This window comes from Acomys russatus, chromosome X, assembly GCF_903995435.1.
Source record: "Acomys russatus chromosome X, mAcoRus1.1, whole genome shotgun sequence".
Taxonomy (NCBI): Eukaryota; Metazoa; Chordata; class Mammalia; order Rodentia; family Muridae; genus Acomys; species Acomys russatus.
Window position 1 is genome coordinate 716,734 of NC_067169.1, and position 17,596 is coordinate 734,329.

Genomic DNA, 17,596 nt, shown 5'->3' on the forward strand with positions numbered 1-17,596 from the left:
TAGTATTTAATTTATAATTTATACCATTTGGATAAAATTTTATGTGGGTTACTTTTATGAACATGAAATTATAAAGCCAATAGCCAGAATATCAGCTATAAGTGATTTTTACAGTTTTCAATTAAAAATTTGGGCATCAACAATATAAACTTGTTCTTTAACAACAAATCTCTCTCTCTCTCTCTCTCTCTCTCTCTCTCTCTCTCTCTCTCTCTCTCTCTCTCTCTCTCTCTCTCTCTCTCCAAGTGCTAGAATTACACCACACCCATTTTAAAAATTAAAATGTCTCTTAATTTAATTACTAATATCTGATTTGTTATTTTGCATATTCCTTTCTGGTCTCTATCCATGTGTATCTAGTCTATTATGAAAATGAAATATTTTTAACTAGCTATTGTTGGGCCTTTATCTCTTCACATCAAGATGTGAAAGTGTGCCCACATGTTTGTATAGCTGTTCAAATGGCCCACATCTTTGCTCAAGAGTCGCTGTGTTGAGGTGCATGCCTTTATGTGATCACTCTGTCTTACAGAACCATTCAGCTTTATCTACTTTTTAGCTACTAAGTTATGCTCTGGTGTGCATCTTGTATGCCTATGTCACTTCACTTTTACACTGAGACTAGAAGCATAGGATCAGGGCCTTTCTTGATGGCTTTTGGGATAGCCTGTTAGATTGCTTCTAAGGGTCAATGGGAATAACTATGAAAAAAATAATTGCTGTAGACCTAGGGCAATTAATTCCTATTATACTTTAGGAATTAAGCCTTCTTTTAAATTATGATTCCATTATTTTGCCTAAAATGTCTACATTTATTATAAGATAATTTGAGAGCAGTGTGCTTATTAGGAGAAATAGTAAATCACTTGGAAGAAGTTCAAATCTCCTTGAGAATGCTGGCATGATGGTAGAGGAATCAGAAACCGTAACCTGAGCTCTAAACTAGTACCATACCAAGTTTGGCTTTGCCTCCTGTCCTTTAATTTCTAAAGGAAAACTTGCTTCATATTCATAGAACTAAAGATCAAGGGAGTCTGGAATACTCTTTATTCCTTTCCCTCTTACCTTTATCGCTATACCACTAAGCCCACATGACTTCGGGAACCCTTTGCAATTGTCATGGCTTTCCCACATGTGCTATTCCTAGCCAAGTGCACCTAGAATGACTTATATCCATCATCCCATGGAATGGGTCAGGAGGTGCAAAACTGCTTGTTTTAGCTTTTGCTGCATGTGAGGTCTTAAGCCTGAAGCTTCCAAACGTTTCAGAAGAATGGCTTAACGAGGTCTTATAAAGTGTCTTGATTTGCAAGTTTTTTAGGAAGCCCAAATTCCAACAGTCCCAGTGACCACCTTGGCTTCTCATAGTTACCTGTCTCACCAGGAGGTATGCTGATGGTGACCACTTCTTCCGTGACAGATAGGGCTGGTGTGGTAGGAGAGGGAACGGAGGGCTGTACAGGTGGCAAGGTGTGAGAAAGATCAGTTTGGGGCAGAGCAGAAGAGGCTGCCACAGGTTGAACAGTCAAGTCAATGGCAGGACTGGGAGCCAGGGGGGCTGCAGGCTTGGGAGACGGAATATGACTCTCTTGTGCCAGAGAAGGTGTGCTTGAAGTCATATGGATATGATTAAGGAGTTCAACCAAAGAGGAGTCATTAGCGATGTGGGAAAAACTGGTGGCCTGAGGTACAAGTGGCACAAGCTTTCCAGAAGAAGATAATGGTGGGCTATGTGGTTGATCAGCAAGACAGACAATGGGATCCTGCAGATCACTAAAGGAAAAAATAAGAAAGATACATATGAGACATAAACAGGGATTCAGAGGGCTGAGTCCTCAACCTTAGCAGCTATCTGGTGTCACCAACTCAACAGGATTTCACTCTAAAGGACTGGTCAGTTCACATTTTGGTGTGCTTTTGCCTCTGCCTCCTTCTCCTTCATACTTCTGGGGAAGAGATATTAGCATTGTTTGACAATCCCCAGTTCTGGCTCACTGATTTACTACTGCTCTAGAGCCCTATGCCACGCTGTCACTCAGTTGAGAGGATCTTGCAACATTTTCTGTGTTCCTGAAGGAAAGACACACTAAATGTCCCATTACTCAACTGGTTTCATCACACTAGAAATCTCATAACACATTTCCTATCACTATAGCCATGTATAGTGGTCACTAGAACAAGGTAAGTGATCAAGAAATATTGCTTGGATAGAAATCTGAACCAAGCTGGGGCCAAAGAGACAATCCCTGGCTTATAAGTCAACTACCTTTCAATGTTTCTTAAATGCAATGGTACTCAACTTTGGCTATACATGAGCTCTATTAGGGAACTTTGAAAAACATATCCACACAGACAGTCAGACAAACTATATTGTAACTTGACTGGATTTAGAGTCAGCTAGGAGACCCCATATGTCTGTGAGGGGGTTTCCAGAGAGGTGTAACTCAGGAGAAAAGACCCACTCTGAATGTAGATAGCACCATACCTGGGCTGGAGGTTCTAAAGAAACAAAGAAGAAAGCAAGCTGAGTACTAGCATTCATCTCTCTCCGCTTTGAGATTGTGAGTGCAGTGTGACCAGCCCCTTCACACACGTGCTGCCACTTTCCCTGCTGTGAAAAACACTATCCTTTGTTAAACTACAAAGTGAAAATAAATCACTTCTTTCTTTAAGTTGTCATGATCAGATATTGTGTTACAGAATTAAGAAAACTAATATAGTTTGATAGAGGAAAGATAGATTTCCATGGCTTATACTCATGTCTTATTCAGTTGGTCTTGTGATGGAGTGTAAGGAGTCTGAAGCATGTGCATTTTCTAAACACTCGAGTAACTTTCTTGATCACATCAAAGGTTAAGAACTCACTTACTATCTGCACATGTTCACTCTGTCTTAGAACATATTAGGGAAGAGCAACTAAAAGTGGACAAATACAAACCTAGGAATGTCTCTGATAGACCCAGATTTAGATGAGACAGAAAAACCAATGAAAATATATTCTTAGAACTTCTCTTAGGCATGAGGGTGGATGACTGTATCATGGAACATTGAATAAGCATAAGTTTAAAGTGAATTGGAGATGTGGCTCAGTGGTCAGGGTGCTTGCTTATGCTTAACAAGTATGAAGCCCTGTGTTTGGTCCCAAGCACCCCATAAATTGATGATCCTGGCACCGGGGGAAGTAGAGACAGGAGCTCTGGAGTTCAAGGATATTGACTACATAGTGATTATAAAATTAGTGGATTTAAGAGGGAACAAGAAAGTGAGATAGAGACCAAGAGACAGAAACACACACACAGAAAGAGAGCCCTCTGGATAATTTATTCCATGCCTGTGAGATGTCATTTTCTACATCATCTACTAAGCTGTGGCAAAGATGCTTTGTAAAATGTACATGAGATTATCTTTAGAACTATGGAGCTTGCAGAAGCCAGACACCCACCATGGCCTCCCATTTTAGAGCTCAGCTATAAAGAGGCTGTCTTGGATTCCTGTTGTTTCTGCTAGTCCTGCCCATTCAGGCACGGAGAAAGCATCCAATAAACAACAGGGCAGTCAAAGATGACAAAACTCTTCAATGCTAGTGCCTAGATACTCCGCCCCCTGCCCCATACAGCTGGTCTGCAGTTTCTGGGATTGAGCACAGCGCAGGCATCCATGCGCTTTTGAATGTTGTTCTTGGTTGAGGTGTAGCCTATATGCAGTCAAGTGTATTTGGCTTGCATTTAGCACCTGCTGAATGCTGTGTACATATATATAGACAAAAGTCTAAACATAGAGCAGTCTGGGAACCTCTGAAGGGTATTCTGACACATCAGCATGTTTCCAAAGTGCCCCATAGGTGTCTACTAACCCTAAGAACGAAGATATTTGAAAGACCCAGTGACCATACAATTCACTTCTAGCACAGTAGTGATCACATTTGGCTTCACATTAGAATCATCTCCCTTGAAGTTTTGTAAAGTCTCAGAAGCTTGATACCAGACTAGTCTCTGAAAGTAGGGATCAGGAACTTATTTTTTTTTATTAATTCCTCAATGATTTAGGCATAATACAATAGTTGAAAAATCATTGCATTGCTGTATACTTAGTCTTCAAAGTGGGGTTCAGGATCTGGCTGTGGTAGTGCATGCCTTTAATCCTAACACTGGGGAGACAGAGGTAGATGGATTTCTGTGGGTTTGAGACCAGCTGGATCTATAGAGTGAATTCCAGAACAGTCAGTTACATGATGAGACCTTTCTTAAACAAAACAAAAAAACCAACTATGTCAAAGTGGGCTTCAGGGACCCCAGGAGGCACTAGCCTCCTCCAGGAGTTTGCTAGAAATGCAGAATTGCAGGCTCTTTCCCAAACTTATTGGGCCACAACATACATTTCAAAAGATGCAGAGGGATTGATGTATGTAGAAACAACTGAAACTGATCAAATTCACTTTCTAATTTACAGAGACTAATTTATTCCCCCATTTAAGACTTTGAAGGTAGAAAAGTGGTTGCTCTAGAATGGACATGAATATATAGCTAGAGAATTGTGTGTGTGTGTGTGTGTGTGTGTGTGTAGCCAGAAATATATAGTCAGGCATGGGCCTGATTCTTCCTAATAGCTCTCTTAATGGATAGCCATTAGAGGTTAAGGGTGCTTCCTTAAGAGTGATGGCCTTTTGCTCTGATTTTGACACCTCCAGACATCCTACCCCCTAAATAGTTCTCAGCCTCTAGCTTAATGGAAGATGTTAAGCTTAATAGGTATGTCTATCTTCAGTTCCATGCGCCCTTCATCTAGTCTTTCCAATGGTCACTTATGAAATCCAGAATGTAACCCAAATACCTATCAACATTTAGCACACCACCCAGCTAAAAACAGTCTGTAAGGCTCACCCAGTGATTCCAGTGCGCAGACAAGACTGAGAACCACCATCTTGAGAGTGGAAGCGCCACAAAATAGAAAACCATTTTCTTTAAAACTGAACGCCTCACTTCAGTTTGAAAATTCTGACTATCCTTGGCTAATATGGTGACTAAATATTGTACATATGTACAATTTTATTTCCCCATTTGATTAAGTTTATTTATTTGTTTTTGCTATTGATTTGTTTGTCTCTTTGTCCACTGATTTATTTATTGATTGGTTGGTTTATGAGAAGCTCAGCAAATTTGTTACATACCACTGAAGTTTTTCTAACTCTTCTGGTGAGGAAGGGCAGGGAGTTCTGAGAGAACAGCAGCACTGTTCTAGAGGAGACAAAAAAAGAAAGAAAGAAAAAAAAGAGGATAGAAAGAAAGAAGAAAATACATGGTCAAGAATAAAGCAAAATAGAAGCCCAGACTTACATAATATATATGACTTCATACTAACAAACTGTGTTTTTAAAGAGTAATTGTCTAGAATTGGTGGCAAAATTTGCTGTGTTTATATTGACAATTATATATACATAATACCTGATAAAATATTTATTGAGTGACTAACTTTTTTTCTGTTTAGTCATGTGCTTGCAATATCAATCTCTCTTTAAAAACTCCAAAGAGGGATTGAGAAGTAAATATATCCTGGAGAAAATTAGCTTAAGTGGAACAGACCAGGTAAAGAAAAACAAATACCACATGACATCACACACTTGTGGAATCTACAAAGGTCTAACTCCCAGAAACAGAGAATGAAATGGGATCTACTAGATGATACAAAAAAATTAAATTAGATTAAAGAAATTTTGGCTAAAGGACATAAAATTCAGTTAGACTTCAAGAGACTGATTTTGTGACATGGTGACCATAGTTAATATATTGCATACTTGAAAATTACTGAGAGTAAATTTTAAATGTTCTTATCACAAAGAGAAAAATGTAATTATGTGAGGAAATACATATGCTAAATATCCTACCCTCAAAATCCTACACTGTACACCAAAACATCAGTGTATACATAAATACACACAGCTTACCTGTCAATTAAAAATGAATTAGACAAGACCTAGCAACAATCCAATGAATGAATACTCTACACTGAGCTTTCCATCTCCATAGAGATTTTTAAAATCACACTTTCGGATGACATATTGATAGTTTACTTTTAAAAAATGGAAAAAGAACCTTTTCAGACATAAACATTCATGTGAAAAAGAGCACAGCCATAGACAGAGCCATCTTACCCATTGGCCGAATCTGTACACTTTTGAAAGTAACCATCATGGCACACACATTCATTGTCTTATTCAGTTTTATTGTGAATGTACAGTTTAATGTGCTGTAAAGAAAAATGCAGACAGAATGTTAGTATGTATGAATAGTTAGTATATATACTGGAAATCTGCCTATACTTTGGAATTGCTTTTGCAAAATCAAGGTGATGAAAGGGGCATTTTTAGTGTTACTTCTCAATATTACCCCAGGAACCTTACAAATACCCATCTTCTAGCATGTGATGGCTGTTCTTGCTTGTCAACTTGACTAAATCTGGAATTAACGGAGTTTGTCTTCATTTGAAGTGGGAAGATGCACCTTTAATCTGGGCCACACCAGCAGACAGGGAGGAAGGAAGCTTGCTCTCTCTTTGCCTGCTTGCTCTCACTCTTGATAGCAAGTCCATCCCTTCACTGGCACTAGAGCCTACTTCTTTGGGGTTCTAGAATATACAGAAGACTAGCTGAGACATCCAGCGTCCTGCACTGAACTACACTAGATTCTTGGACCTTCTGTCGGTAGACAACCATTGTTGGACTAGCTAGACCACAGCCTGTAAGTCATTCTAATAAACCTCCCTTATATAAATATAAATACAGATACAAATGTTTACATACATATGTGTATGTATATATGTGGGGTTTATATATATGCAAACATATATACAAACATATATATAATATATATATATATATATTCTATAAGTTCTGTTTCTCTATAGAGCCCTGATAATACATACAGTCTTTACTTTACCCTCAGAACTTTATTATAAAAAACATCAGGTTCACAGTCACAGGTGCTTCAGACAGAGACCTCTGTCCACACTTGGCTCCTGATTTGTTTTACAGGCATGCAACTTGGCTGAAAAGATTAGCACCCTGACATTTATAATTTTTACCACCCTTCCACAAACCCCTGGCTATTTTCCTAGTGTCCATAGGTATTTCAAATTCCAATACAGAAAGATTTCTACAAACTAGCCTAGCTAAATGTTAAGGTCTCTTAAATCCCAACTCTCCCTGCAATTCAATGTAGATAAGCAGATGGCAACATTTTAAGCTGTTATCTCCATTTCTAATGATATAGTAAAAAGAAATTAATGCTGCAAGTATTGGAGAGAGGGGGGAGTAGAAGATATTCAGATATTCATAGTATGTGAGGATCCAGTGTACAATTTCATAAAAGACTTGCCATGGATTGCATCTGGAATAGTTAATGAAAATTGTCAGGTTCTTGTGGTGAGTTTACCATTTTAAAAGCCACTAACTTAGCAGCCAGGGCCACCACAGAACACAACTTCAAATAGTTATCTGTACTGCTCCCAGTAATTGCTTCACTTCTCTCTATATATATTTTGTCTCTTCTTTTTACATTCTATGTGTTTCTGTCTCCTTATCTCCTTTCCCAAGCTCCTTTTCATAGCTCTTCTTTTCTATCTGGCATTTACCTTGCCTGGCCTAATGTGAGCCATTTCAGAGTTCAGGACACTGGTGGCCCAAAGAAATGAGAGGAAAGATATTGACAGAGTGATTTGTATTTATAAAATATATAAATATATAAATACGCCAATATTTATTTATGTTCGAGGAAAGCCTTTGAACTGACAATTTAACTAAGCTTCCTTTCTGTTTTTGTTTTGTGTGGTTTGGTTTGGTTTCTTGAGACAGGGTTTCTCTATGTTATCTTGACTGTCCTGGACTCACTTTGTAGACCAGGCTGGCCTTGAACTCACAGTAATCCTCCTGCTTCTGCCTATGCTGGGATTAAAGGTGAGTGCCACCATGCCCGGTCTTAACTAAGCTTTCTTGATTCTTTATTTTCATAAATGGAGAAAAGATATCTATAAAAATTAAAAAGAACTTACTTTTGGGCCTCTGCTGTAGCACATACTATAAAGTAAGCCTGAAATAAATAAACAAAAGTACATACATTACTTCAACAGTTAGAAATGTCAGAAAAGGCAATCCAGGGTTAATCACAGAATTTCAGAACCACTAGAACCCTAGAGATAGTGTACACTCCCATTGAGTTCTCAACATAGCATAAAAGCCATTCAGGCTATACAAGCTCTGTCTGGAGGCCCCCAGTGTCAGAGCTCACGCAGTCTTCCAGAGGTCTTATTTAAAGGAACTTCTGGACTTACACAACAGCAATCCTACCTCCTCACAATGCCCGCCCATGGCTCCTAGTTCTGAATTTTGGAACAGTGTACCAGGCTCATTCACTCTTTTAGCATGACAGATTTGGGAGAATCTTGAATGTGTATCTCCCAAGAATGCAGAAGTCCACATACTTCCTCTGAATAATAATAACAAGCAAGGTATGGGGTATACTATGGTTACCTCACTTGACATCTGTAGAGTTTTGTTGAGCTCTGATCGCCTACTAAAAGAAAGAGAAAATAACATGAAGGAGACCAGTAGTGATAGGAAATTCAAAACAAAGTACCTTTTTAAGCAATTAGATCAGGCATGTGGTATGTACTGCTTACAGCACTCACTCTGAAGCGACATGGGACGTAATGAGAGATTGCTATGTGGTGGAAATCAATTATTTATAGGACAAAAAAAATCTAACCAGATGGAAGATGGGTCAGCCCTAGTTATGAGCAAGATATAAACTACGGTCGTGAGATCGTGTTATTTATTGGGCTACTGCAAACCCCAAGGCAGATTCTTTCTTTTTTCTTTTTAAAAATATATTTATTAATTTATTCATATTACACCTCAATGGTTATCCCATCCCTTGTATCCTCCCATTCCTCCCTCCCTCCCATTTTCCCCTTACTCCCCTCCCCTATGACTGTGACTAAGGGGGACCTCCTCCCCCTGTATATGCTCATAGGGTATCAAGTCTCTTCTTGGTAGCCTCCAAGGCAGATTCTTTTGGCAGACAGCCAAAGAAAGAGCTGGCCTGGGGCAAAGATTTTTGAGAAGGGTAAGCCACTCATCCTGCACCTCTGATTAATACCTCATCTGCCTTCAATGGACACACCTTCTCTCTCTAGGACTCCAGCCCTGTCCCCCACCTCCTCTAACATCCTTCTGGGAATTTCTCTCATTCCTCATCTTCATTCCTGTTTCTACTATATTTTTCATTTCTTTAATTTGGCAGACCTTCACTGATGTTAAGATGAAAGAATTCTAGCTAAAGAATTCACTCTTCTTGCTGAGCAGTGGTGGCACCTGTCTTTAATCCCCAGCACTCAGGAGGCAGAGGCAGGTAGATCTCTGTGAGTACAAAGGCCAGCCTGGTCTACAAGTGAGTCCAGGACAGTCAGCTCTATTAACCCTGTCTTGAAAAAAAAACAATAATAGTAATCCCTCTTCTCAAGAGAGGTGACTCTGCCCTCCAGGAGACATCAGTCTGGAACAATTTCTGGTTGTTACACCTGGGAGGCTGCTGCCAGCATCTGGTGGGGTGAAACTGGAAGCACTGGTAAATATCCTACAATGTATAGAACAGCCCCCATGACAGAGAACCACTGGACCCAAGTGGGCAACAATGCTGGGGTTGAAAATGCCCTGCTCCAAGGAATAGGCAACACTATTAGGTGGCTACTGGCAAGATCTAGAAAAGAAGTGCACAACAGTAGTCAACTAGCTTGCATTTGCCAAAATTGTGCTTATACAGCACCTTCTTTCTGTGGGTTTCTGTGGTCCTAGCTGTTCCTTCTGCTCCTAATTGGCATCCTTAAACTGTCCTTTGGCACATGATCCATGCACATTTATGAAGTTGTTCCTCTCAGCCACAGTAGAAAAATCTATGGTCTAGCTGGGTACATTAATAATGCATCTCATTGTCTTTGGAAGTTCTTGCAAGATGAAGTGTACTGAACAAAAATTTCCCTATGTGACCTTTGTTGTTTTAGACAGTGTTGCTTATGTAGTGCTGGCTGTTCTGAAACTTGCTACATAGACAAGGCTAGCCTTGAAATTACAGAGATTCACCTGCCTCTGCCTCCCAAATGCTGGGATTAAAGGTATAAGTTCAGTGTTCCCTCTCTGACTGTTTCATGACAATATGAAAAAAAATGATGTATAGTAAGGTGTGTCCCATCTTTTGACATTGTGACACAATGTTTTCACTTGCAAAGTTCATATTAAAAGACCATATAATTGAGATACTCCCGAAAACATCTAATAATGTTTTAGGTATGTTTACAATGCTGGGCCTCTTTCATATCTCTCCTCAGCTGTATGTGGCTTGCTAGCCATAGATTGAACATTCTTGCCAGAAATTCAGACTTGGACTTGTCTAATAATAATGCTGGAGAGTGATTTATATTAAAATTGAAATACCAATTCAGATGAAGCTCTTGTTTAATTTCAGAGCACCAGAGGGAACAAATTCAGGGGACTATTATGATGACAATTAACTATGGTTTGTTTGCAAAGTAGGCAAGAACCAATTTGCTCTGTATCCTTTGGGTCTCTGTGTCCTATTCTTGCTCTCTAAAAGCAAAAATAGCTCAACATGTGTTGGTCCACATGGTGCATATGAAGTTTTAAAGCAAACATAGACTACTCACTTCAGTTCACTTAGAGACAGGACTCCAGTGAAGGTGCCATTAACTGTATCTTGATTCTGTTGGAGGTGAGAACCCATTAAAAACAATAACAATGAATGTCATCTTTAAACGCATTCTCTAACAAAGTTTAATTTTTAGCTATCCAAATAATTATGCCCTAAAGAATGGATCCTAACTCCATAAACTACTGATGATCATACTGTGGATACATAGATAATGGGGGTACCCAAGAGTGAATCGGTATTGGATGAGCCAATTGGCTTTATTTATTTTTAAAGTGTCAGAGTCAGTAAGTTCTGTCTTTCTTCCATTCAAGGGTTCCCCCACAACAGTGCTATTAAAGTTCTCCTCATGATAAGTTTCAGAGTTGAGGTACATCAGTGTAAAAAGAGAAATTTGATCGTGCCAATGCTGTATTTCTAACACTCAGAACATGTAACATGTAGTAGGCATTTAGGAAATAATCAATGAATGAACAAGCACATTTGGCCTAGACGCTCTAGGTTCGGAAAGGTGTATATCACTGTATTTGAATCCCCCAAGTGCAGAGCACAACCACATCTGAAAGATTCTTATTAAGCTTAATACATTTTTTTGTTGTTAGAAATTTCTAAAGTAAATTGATACTTCTTACTGGTAATAGGTCTGCAAAATATTATCATTCTTATTCAACAACAAACCCAGTAAAAACTAACATATAAATATTAGAAAAATAACACAATTATTATGAATTCAAGACCATAGTACAAAGCTAGAAAATTTAGGAGACAGAATTTGCTTATGTTTGCTCATAAATCAAATATATCAAGTATCACAAATATTTTGAATCTTTGCAGTTAAAGAAAATCTTGAAAGCCTACCTGGGTAACATTGTGGTCGTCATCATATTGAAACACTATCTCACCTCTAAAAAACACTAAAAATAAATTTTCAGAAAAAGTTGAGACTTGTATCCTTACAGTTTGAGGGTTAATACAACATATTAAAACGTTATTATTTTATAAACAGTTTAATCATGCTCTTTGGTTTGAATTCTACTTTTCTATTGATGGCTGTTCATTGCTTGCCAATAGCATTTCTAGAATATAGGAGCTACAAGTTTGACCTTATGATACTTTCACTTCTACCTGCTGAATCTTTTTCACTTTAAGATAATTGGGGGCTATGGTTCCAATGTGACCTTTCAAAGAACATCTTTTAGAATTGCAGTCATGGTGACATAAATGTGCATGTGTGTGTGTGTGTGTGTGTGTGTGTGTGTGTGAGAGAGAGAGAGAGAGAGAGAGAGAGAGAGAGAGAGAGAGAGAGAGAGAGAGAGAGAGAGAGAGATTTTCATCAGTTTTTACATTTTAAAAAATTTAATATACTAGTATTTCATTTATATCATTTCCTTCCTCCATCTCCCCCCTCCAATTTCTCCCAAATCTCCACCTGGCCTTAAATTCATGGCCCCTTATTCCTTTATTATTATTGTTTTACACACACACACACACACACACACACACACACACACACACACGAATTTTGAATTTGAGATCATTTAATGAAATTTATATTGATACAGTAACTTCAAATAATATAGCCCTCAGTTATTAAAAACAAAGACACTCCAGCTCTGTATAAAATTATGCACTTTAAAAAATATCAAACTTTTGAAACCTTGTTTAGATTCTCCCTTCCTCCCTCCCTGCCACCGCTCCCTCCCTCCTTCTCTCCTTCCGTCTCTCCCTCTCTCTTTTTTCTTTCTCTCTCTCTCTTTCCTCACATTCTTGCTGAGTATGTTAAGAGTTTCATAAGTGTTCAGGGAACACAGTAGTTCTAGTTGCATGAAACAACAAAAATGCTACCACCTTTTAACCCTCAGCCTAATTCTTCCTGGCCAGAAAGTTCCCAGCTTATTCATAGGTCTTTAATGGACCCAGACTGGAAACCTGCAAGAAGCAGAGGCTTCTAGTTTTTGGCAGGATACCAAGGGGTTTCTGATGCCAGAAGAGGTGGTTCCCTAATGGGGTTGTTTTCACCAGTCACTACAACAAATGATCAATTCAGTCACTTAATGAGGGAAACATTACTCCAACCGGCTTTCTGGCATCTGTTATTCAAGATGAACAAAATTTTAAAACTACATTTTGGTTATCAAATATGATTTAGACACAAAACAAAACTAAACATCAGTTCTAGCCCAAGACAAATGGTGATGCTGCCAAATAACGACATAATAGGGATATAGTAAAGAGAAGGGTAACACAGGGTAGAGGCAAAGAGGATGAAAAAATAAGAGAAAGTTGTACTGTACAGATGTGTAAAAAAAAATGTATCCAATATGTTTTTGTGGTGGTAGTGATTGAGCCCAGAATGTTGTACAGATTAGGAAAATGCACTTCTACTGAGCCACACTCTTTGTCCATTTTACAACAAGCTAACAGTTCCCTCTTACAGTGTCCCTGGAGCATATCAGCAGAAAGCTCACATGGAGCAAATCTCATACTCACACAGTAGGAAGTATTTGTAAAATACTAATTTTTTATATTTTATTCTTAATTGTGTGTATATGCATGTGGGTTTCTGCATGTGAATATAGTACCTATGGTGACTAGAAGAGGAGGTAGGAGTCCCCTTGGAAATGGAGTTAGAAGTGGTTATGAGGTGCCCCGTAGGTGCTAGGAACCAAACTCCAGTCCTCTGCAAGAGCAATATGTTCTCTTAACCTCGGAGACATCTCTCCATGCCTCAAGTATTTAAATATTTAATTTCTTGTTCTCTAATCTATCAAATTGCATTTTTACTTGATATGCTATCTATATTTCTCAGACAAAAGATTTCAGACATCTCTTCATCCCTGAAGTATTTAAGTAGGAAATTGTCTTGTTTTCTAGTCTATTCAATTGTATTTTTACTTGAAATATTACCAATATTTTTCAGAAGAAATATAACACTGCAAATAGGAATAAGATATGAAAGGTAAAAAAATCCTCTAATGATTATTACTAGAATTGATAGCAAGATTTTATATTATAAAATACATCATTACCTTCCTCTTCTCTCTACCCATGATCTCTAATCCAGTTCTGAGCTGCCACAGAATATTTTTCTGTTTTTCACATTTGCTTTCATTGGTTTTAATAAGGAAGAAAGCCCAGAGAGCCAAATAAATGGGAGAAAAAAGGTTGTTTCATGCCTCTGGGCCATGGCAGAAGGAAAAACTATTCCTATTTAAAAGTAGCATGTTCTCAAGAGATTTCCATCTCATTTTAAAAACGGTGGACAGTCTTAGAGATGGCAAAATGTTACAGATACTACTGGAATTAGAATTTGATTAAACTAGGTATATATGAGGGTTCAACATTCTAAAAGTCTAGTTTGTTTTCCTCTTAGCAAAGAACAATACCTTGTTTTTGAGTCATAATACTTAAGGTCCCATGAAAAAGCTTGAGGGATTTACATATAACAAGTGACTTCCAACAATCAATAATAAATTTTATTATTACTTCATCCATACACTAATTTTAAGGGTAGTAGAAACAGTATGGATTTAAAGCTAAAGTGAAAATGTTTGTTGTAGTGTTCCATGCTTCGTATTAAGGAAGTTCACTAACACGGGGTGTGGTGGTGCACGCCTTTAATCCCAGCACAGCCAAGGCTACACAAAAAAACAAAAACCAAACCAAACAAAAAAAAAAAAAAAAAAAAAAAGGAAGTTTATCTTCTCTGTCTAGGAAATGGAAAGATAATTTCAGCCAAGTCTAAAAGTTGTTTTTTTTTTTTTTTTTTTTTTTTTAATTAGGCTCTTGTAGTATCCTGGTTGTATGAGAAAGGGACAGCTCAGAAAGTCACATATAAATACAACAGGAGAAAAAGAAACCCTTTCTCTTTGAAGCAAGCTTTTCTGGTTGTGTAGAATGCTCTCTAGAACTAACCTGAGTCATTGCAAATAGATGTCAGATTGCAGATATTTCTCTGGGATTTGACTCCTGAAAAAAAGAAACCCAACTGGTTATTATTATTATTATTATTATTATTATTATTATTATTATTATTATTATTATATGCATATTATATACATAAGTACTGCACTGTCAAGAAAATTTGCCAATGGAGATATCAATTGTAGACGAATAATATTAAAAAGCTGAACAGAATTGGGCTGGATAAATTGCACAAATACTAAAGGAATACGTTTTTACTTAGATGAGCAGCTATGAGATGTGACTCTACTATGCTTTGGTATACCACTGTCTGACCTTCAATCGTTCTCTGAAATTTCTTTGTTCCCTTTCCTAATTAATCCTTCTCCTGTCCAATATAAATAGCGAATCATAGAAACAAATCACGTATGAAGAATTTAAATGGGCTACTCCTGAATCATATACCCTCCTTTTCCTTCCAAGGTAGGAAAATCCTAGAAGACACTAATGTTAGTCTTTGCTCATATAGAGTATGCACAAATGCATAATGGAAATAATAGAAATGTTATAATTTTCACTCCATGAACAAAAGTTAGATTATTCAGGCATATTTGTTGAGTACTCATTATATTTTCTGGGTTATGAGGGGTCATACATACAGATCTTGCCCTTAAGGAGCTTACACTTTGGTGGGTAAGACCAGTTAGGAAATAGAAGGCTGTGTGACGGCACTCATAATCTAGTGGATGATACTAGCCAGGAACTAAAAATGTTGAATGATGCACAGGACATCAGGCCACACAAACACTCAAAGGAGGAAGAGATGAATGGGAGATTGATTAAGCACCATTAAACAAAACAAAACAAATCTTACGCAGGGCAACCTGAGAAACACTTTCTCCTTTGTGAAGGAAGTGCATCTTTTTTTTTAAAGCTCAAAGTTCCATTCAATAATTATATCTTTTTGTTGACATCTAATAAATTCAGAGAAAATAGGATGGTGGAGAAGGCGAATGCTGATGAGATACTAAGTAAACTAGTAAAGAAAAAAGATAATTCAAAAGACTATTGTATTAAGCAATATTTACTCTCCTTGCTATATCTTTTTGGTCAGAATTATATGTGCAATGCCAAAATGCAAGCTTATTTTCATTGGACAATATGAGCTGTTCTTGTGAGAAATCAGTTTGTATGCAAAAGAAAATTATAATTTGACTCAGTGCGCATGATCTGGTTTCTGTCAGAATAATTTATTGGTGTATGAGTGTCAGGTTTCAACTAAATTTAGATTCTGTAAACAAACTGAATTTCACACTATGCAAAATACTATAAAATGTATAGATGGTAGGGAGTAATGCTTTCAATAGCCTTTAAACCACTGGTCCCTTCCTTGCTAAGCTTGCCATTCTCCTCCAAATTTTACCTGCACCTCCATCACCAGGAAAGTGTGTCTTTTGCTGCTCTTTCTCAATGAGAATTTTCCTCCCATTTCTAGGACTCTTATCTATCATTCCCACCCCATCCTCAGTACATGACTACAGATAATTCTTTAAATCCTGACTGACAACAACTTTACCTGAGAGTGGTCAGATAAAACATATTTTAGGTTTTGTGAGTTAGGTGGTTTCTGCTGCAACAACTCAATTCTATGTAGCAGAAAATTAGGAATAGAAAATAATTTAAACAAATAGGCAGGACAATATTCCAATAAATTCTATTTAAAGAAACCGACAATAAACAAGACTTTCCTATTGAAATCAATGAAAAGCCTTCATTGGACATGTCTTATGTGCCTGAGATTGCACTGGGTGCTTAAAAGTACATTGCCTCTTTTCCTCTCTTCTCTCTCTCTCTCTCTCTCTCTCTCTCTCTCTCTCTCTCTCTCTCTCTCTCTCTCTCTCTCTCTCTCTCTCTCTCTGTCTCTGAGACAGGATTTCTCCATATAACCACCCTGCCTGTCCTAGAACTCACTCTGTAGACCAGGCTAGCCTCAAACTCGCAGAGATCCGCCTGCCTCTGCCTCCTGAGTGCTGGGATTAAAGGTGTGCACCACCATGCTCAGTTCTTTTGTTAATTACATTCTTATTCATTTCTACAAGCCCCTCTGTTGCCTATGTATCTTAATCATGTTACAAATATATGTGGGTTTGAGGGTGTAGCTTTGGTGACAGGGTACACTCTTAGCATGTGATAGGGCCTGTGTTCAATTCTCAGCACCTAAATAAACAAACACACAAAAATACTGGTAAAATCTTTACTTCATCTGCACATATGTTTATTTCAGTTAATTTTTTTATCCTGTCTCCCCTTAAACTAAAAGATTCTTGAGGGTAGGCACTGGTTGATTACTATTACCCAGACCAAACACCTAGTAAAATTTCAGATAGCCAAGGATTATACATCTATTCATTAAGAACAGATTTTGTAAAAGTAGGGAAAAAAAGACAAAGAAATCATAAATGCCAGCCATTTCTTTAGTTATAAAAAGAAAGTCTTGATATTGATAATAAGTCATACCTGATGCATTGAAGGTTTTTACTATAATAATTTTAGCTTTTTCTGCAAAGAAGCAATTTAAATATTAGAGCAGAATTGTTGCTTTAAAAAAAAACAATTTGCCATGAGTATAATTTTTTTAGTGAAGTGCTAAGAAAAGCACACTGTTGACATCTTGAAGAAACCGTTGGTCATCTCAGCAGCAGAATGAGTGGGACTCTCATTCACAGAACATGCAGCATTTGCCTAGGGTGGTTCTCAGAGTTGGAATCACATATTTACCCAGTTAGATCACACCCATTACACATCCCACTGCTTGTGTAATTCTACTTCAGTTTCCAGGCACTACTACTAGACCAACAAGTGTGAGTTTACAATGCCAGTGGGTAGGACTAAGTTATAAACAGTGCCTTCGGATGACAGGTTATAAAAAACATGTGATTCGGAATGAAAGTCAGTGTGAATCAGTGCATATTGAATAAAAA

At 37.7% G+C, this 17,596-nt stretch overlaps 1 protein-coding gene across 1 annotated transcript in view; it reads right to left on the bottom strand.

Moving 5' to 3' along the window:
• Adgrg2 (adhesion G protein-coupled receptor G2) overlaps positions 1-17,596 on the bottom strand; it is a 123,998-nt gene that overhangs the window by 19,562 nt on the left and 86,840 nt on the right. The window contains exons 5-13 of the mRNA XM_051141750.1: positions 17,133-17,174; positions 14,628-14,681; positions 11,571-11,626; positions 10,711-10,766; positions 8,522-8,561; positions 8,044-8,081; positions 6,149-6,243; positions 5,168-5,234; positions 1,373-1,773 (exon numbers count right to left, since the gene is read on the bottom strand). Of these exons, the coding sequence (XP_050997707.1) occupies positions 1,373-1,773; positions 5,168-5,234; positions 6,149-6,243; positions 8,044-8,081; positions 8,522-8,561; positions 10,711-10,766; positions 11,571-11,626; positions 14,628-14,681; positions 17,133-17,174 (849 nt within the window). The remainder of the gene's footprint in view (positions 1-1,372; positions 1,774-5,167; positions 5,235-6,148; positions 6,244-8,043; positions 8,082-8,521; positions 8,562-10,710; positions 10,767-11,570; positions 11,627-14,627; positions 14,682-17,132; positions 17,175-17,596) is intronic.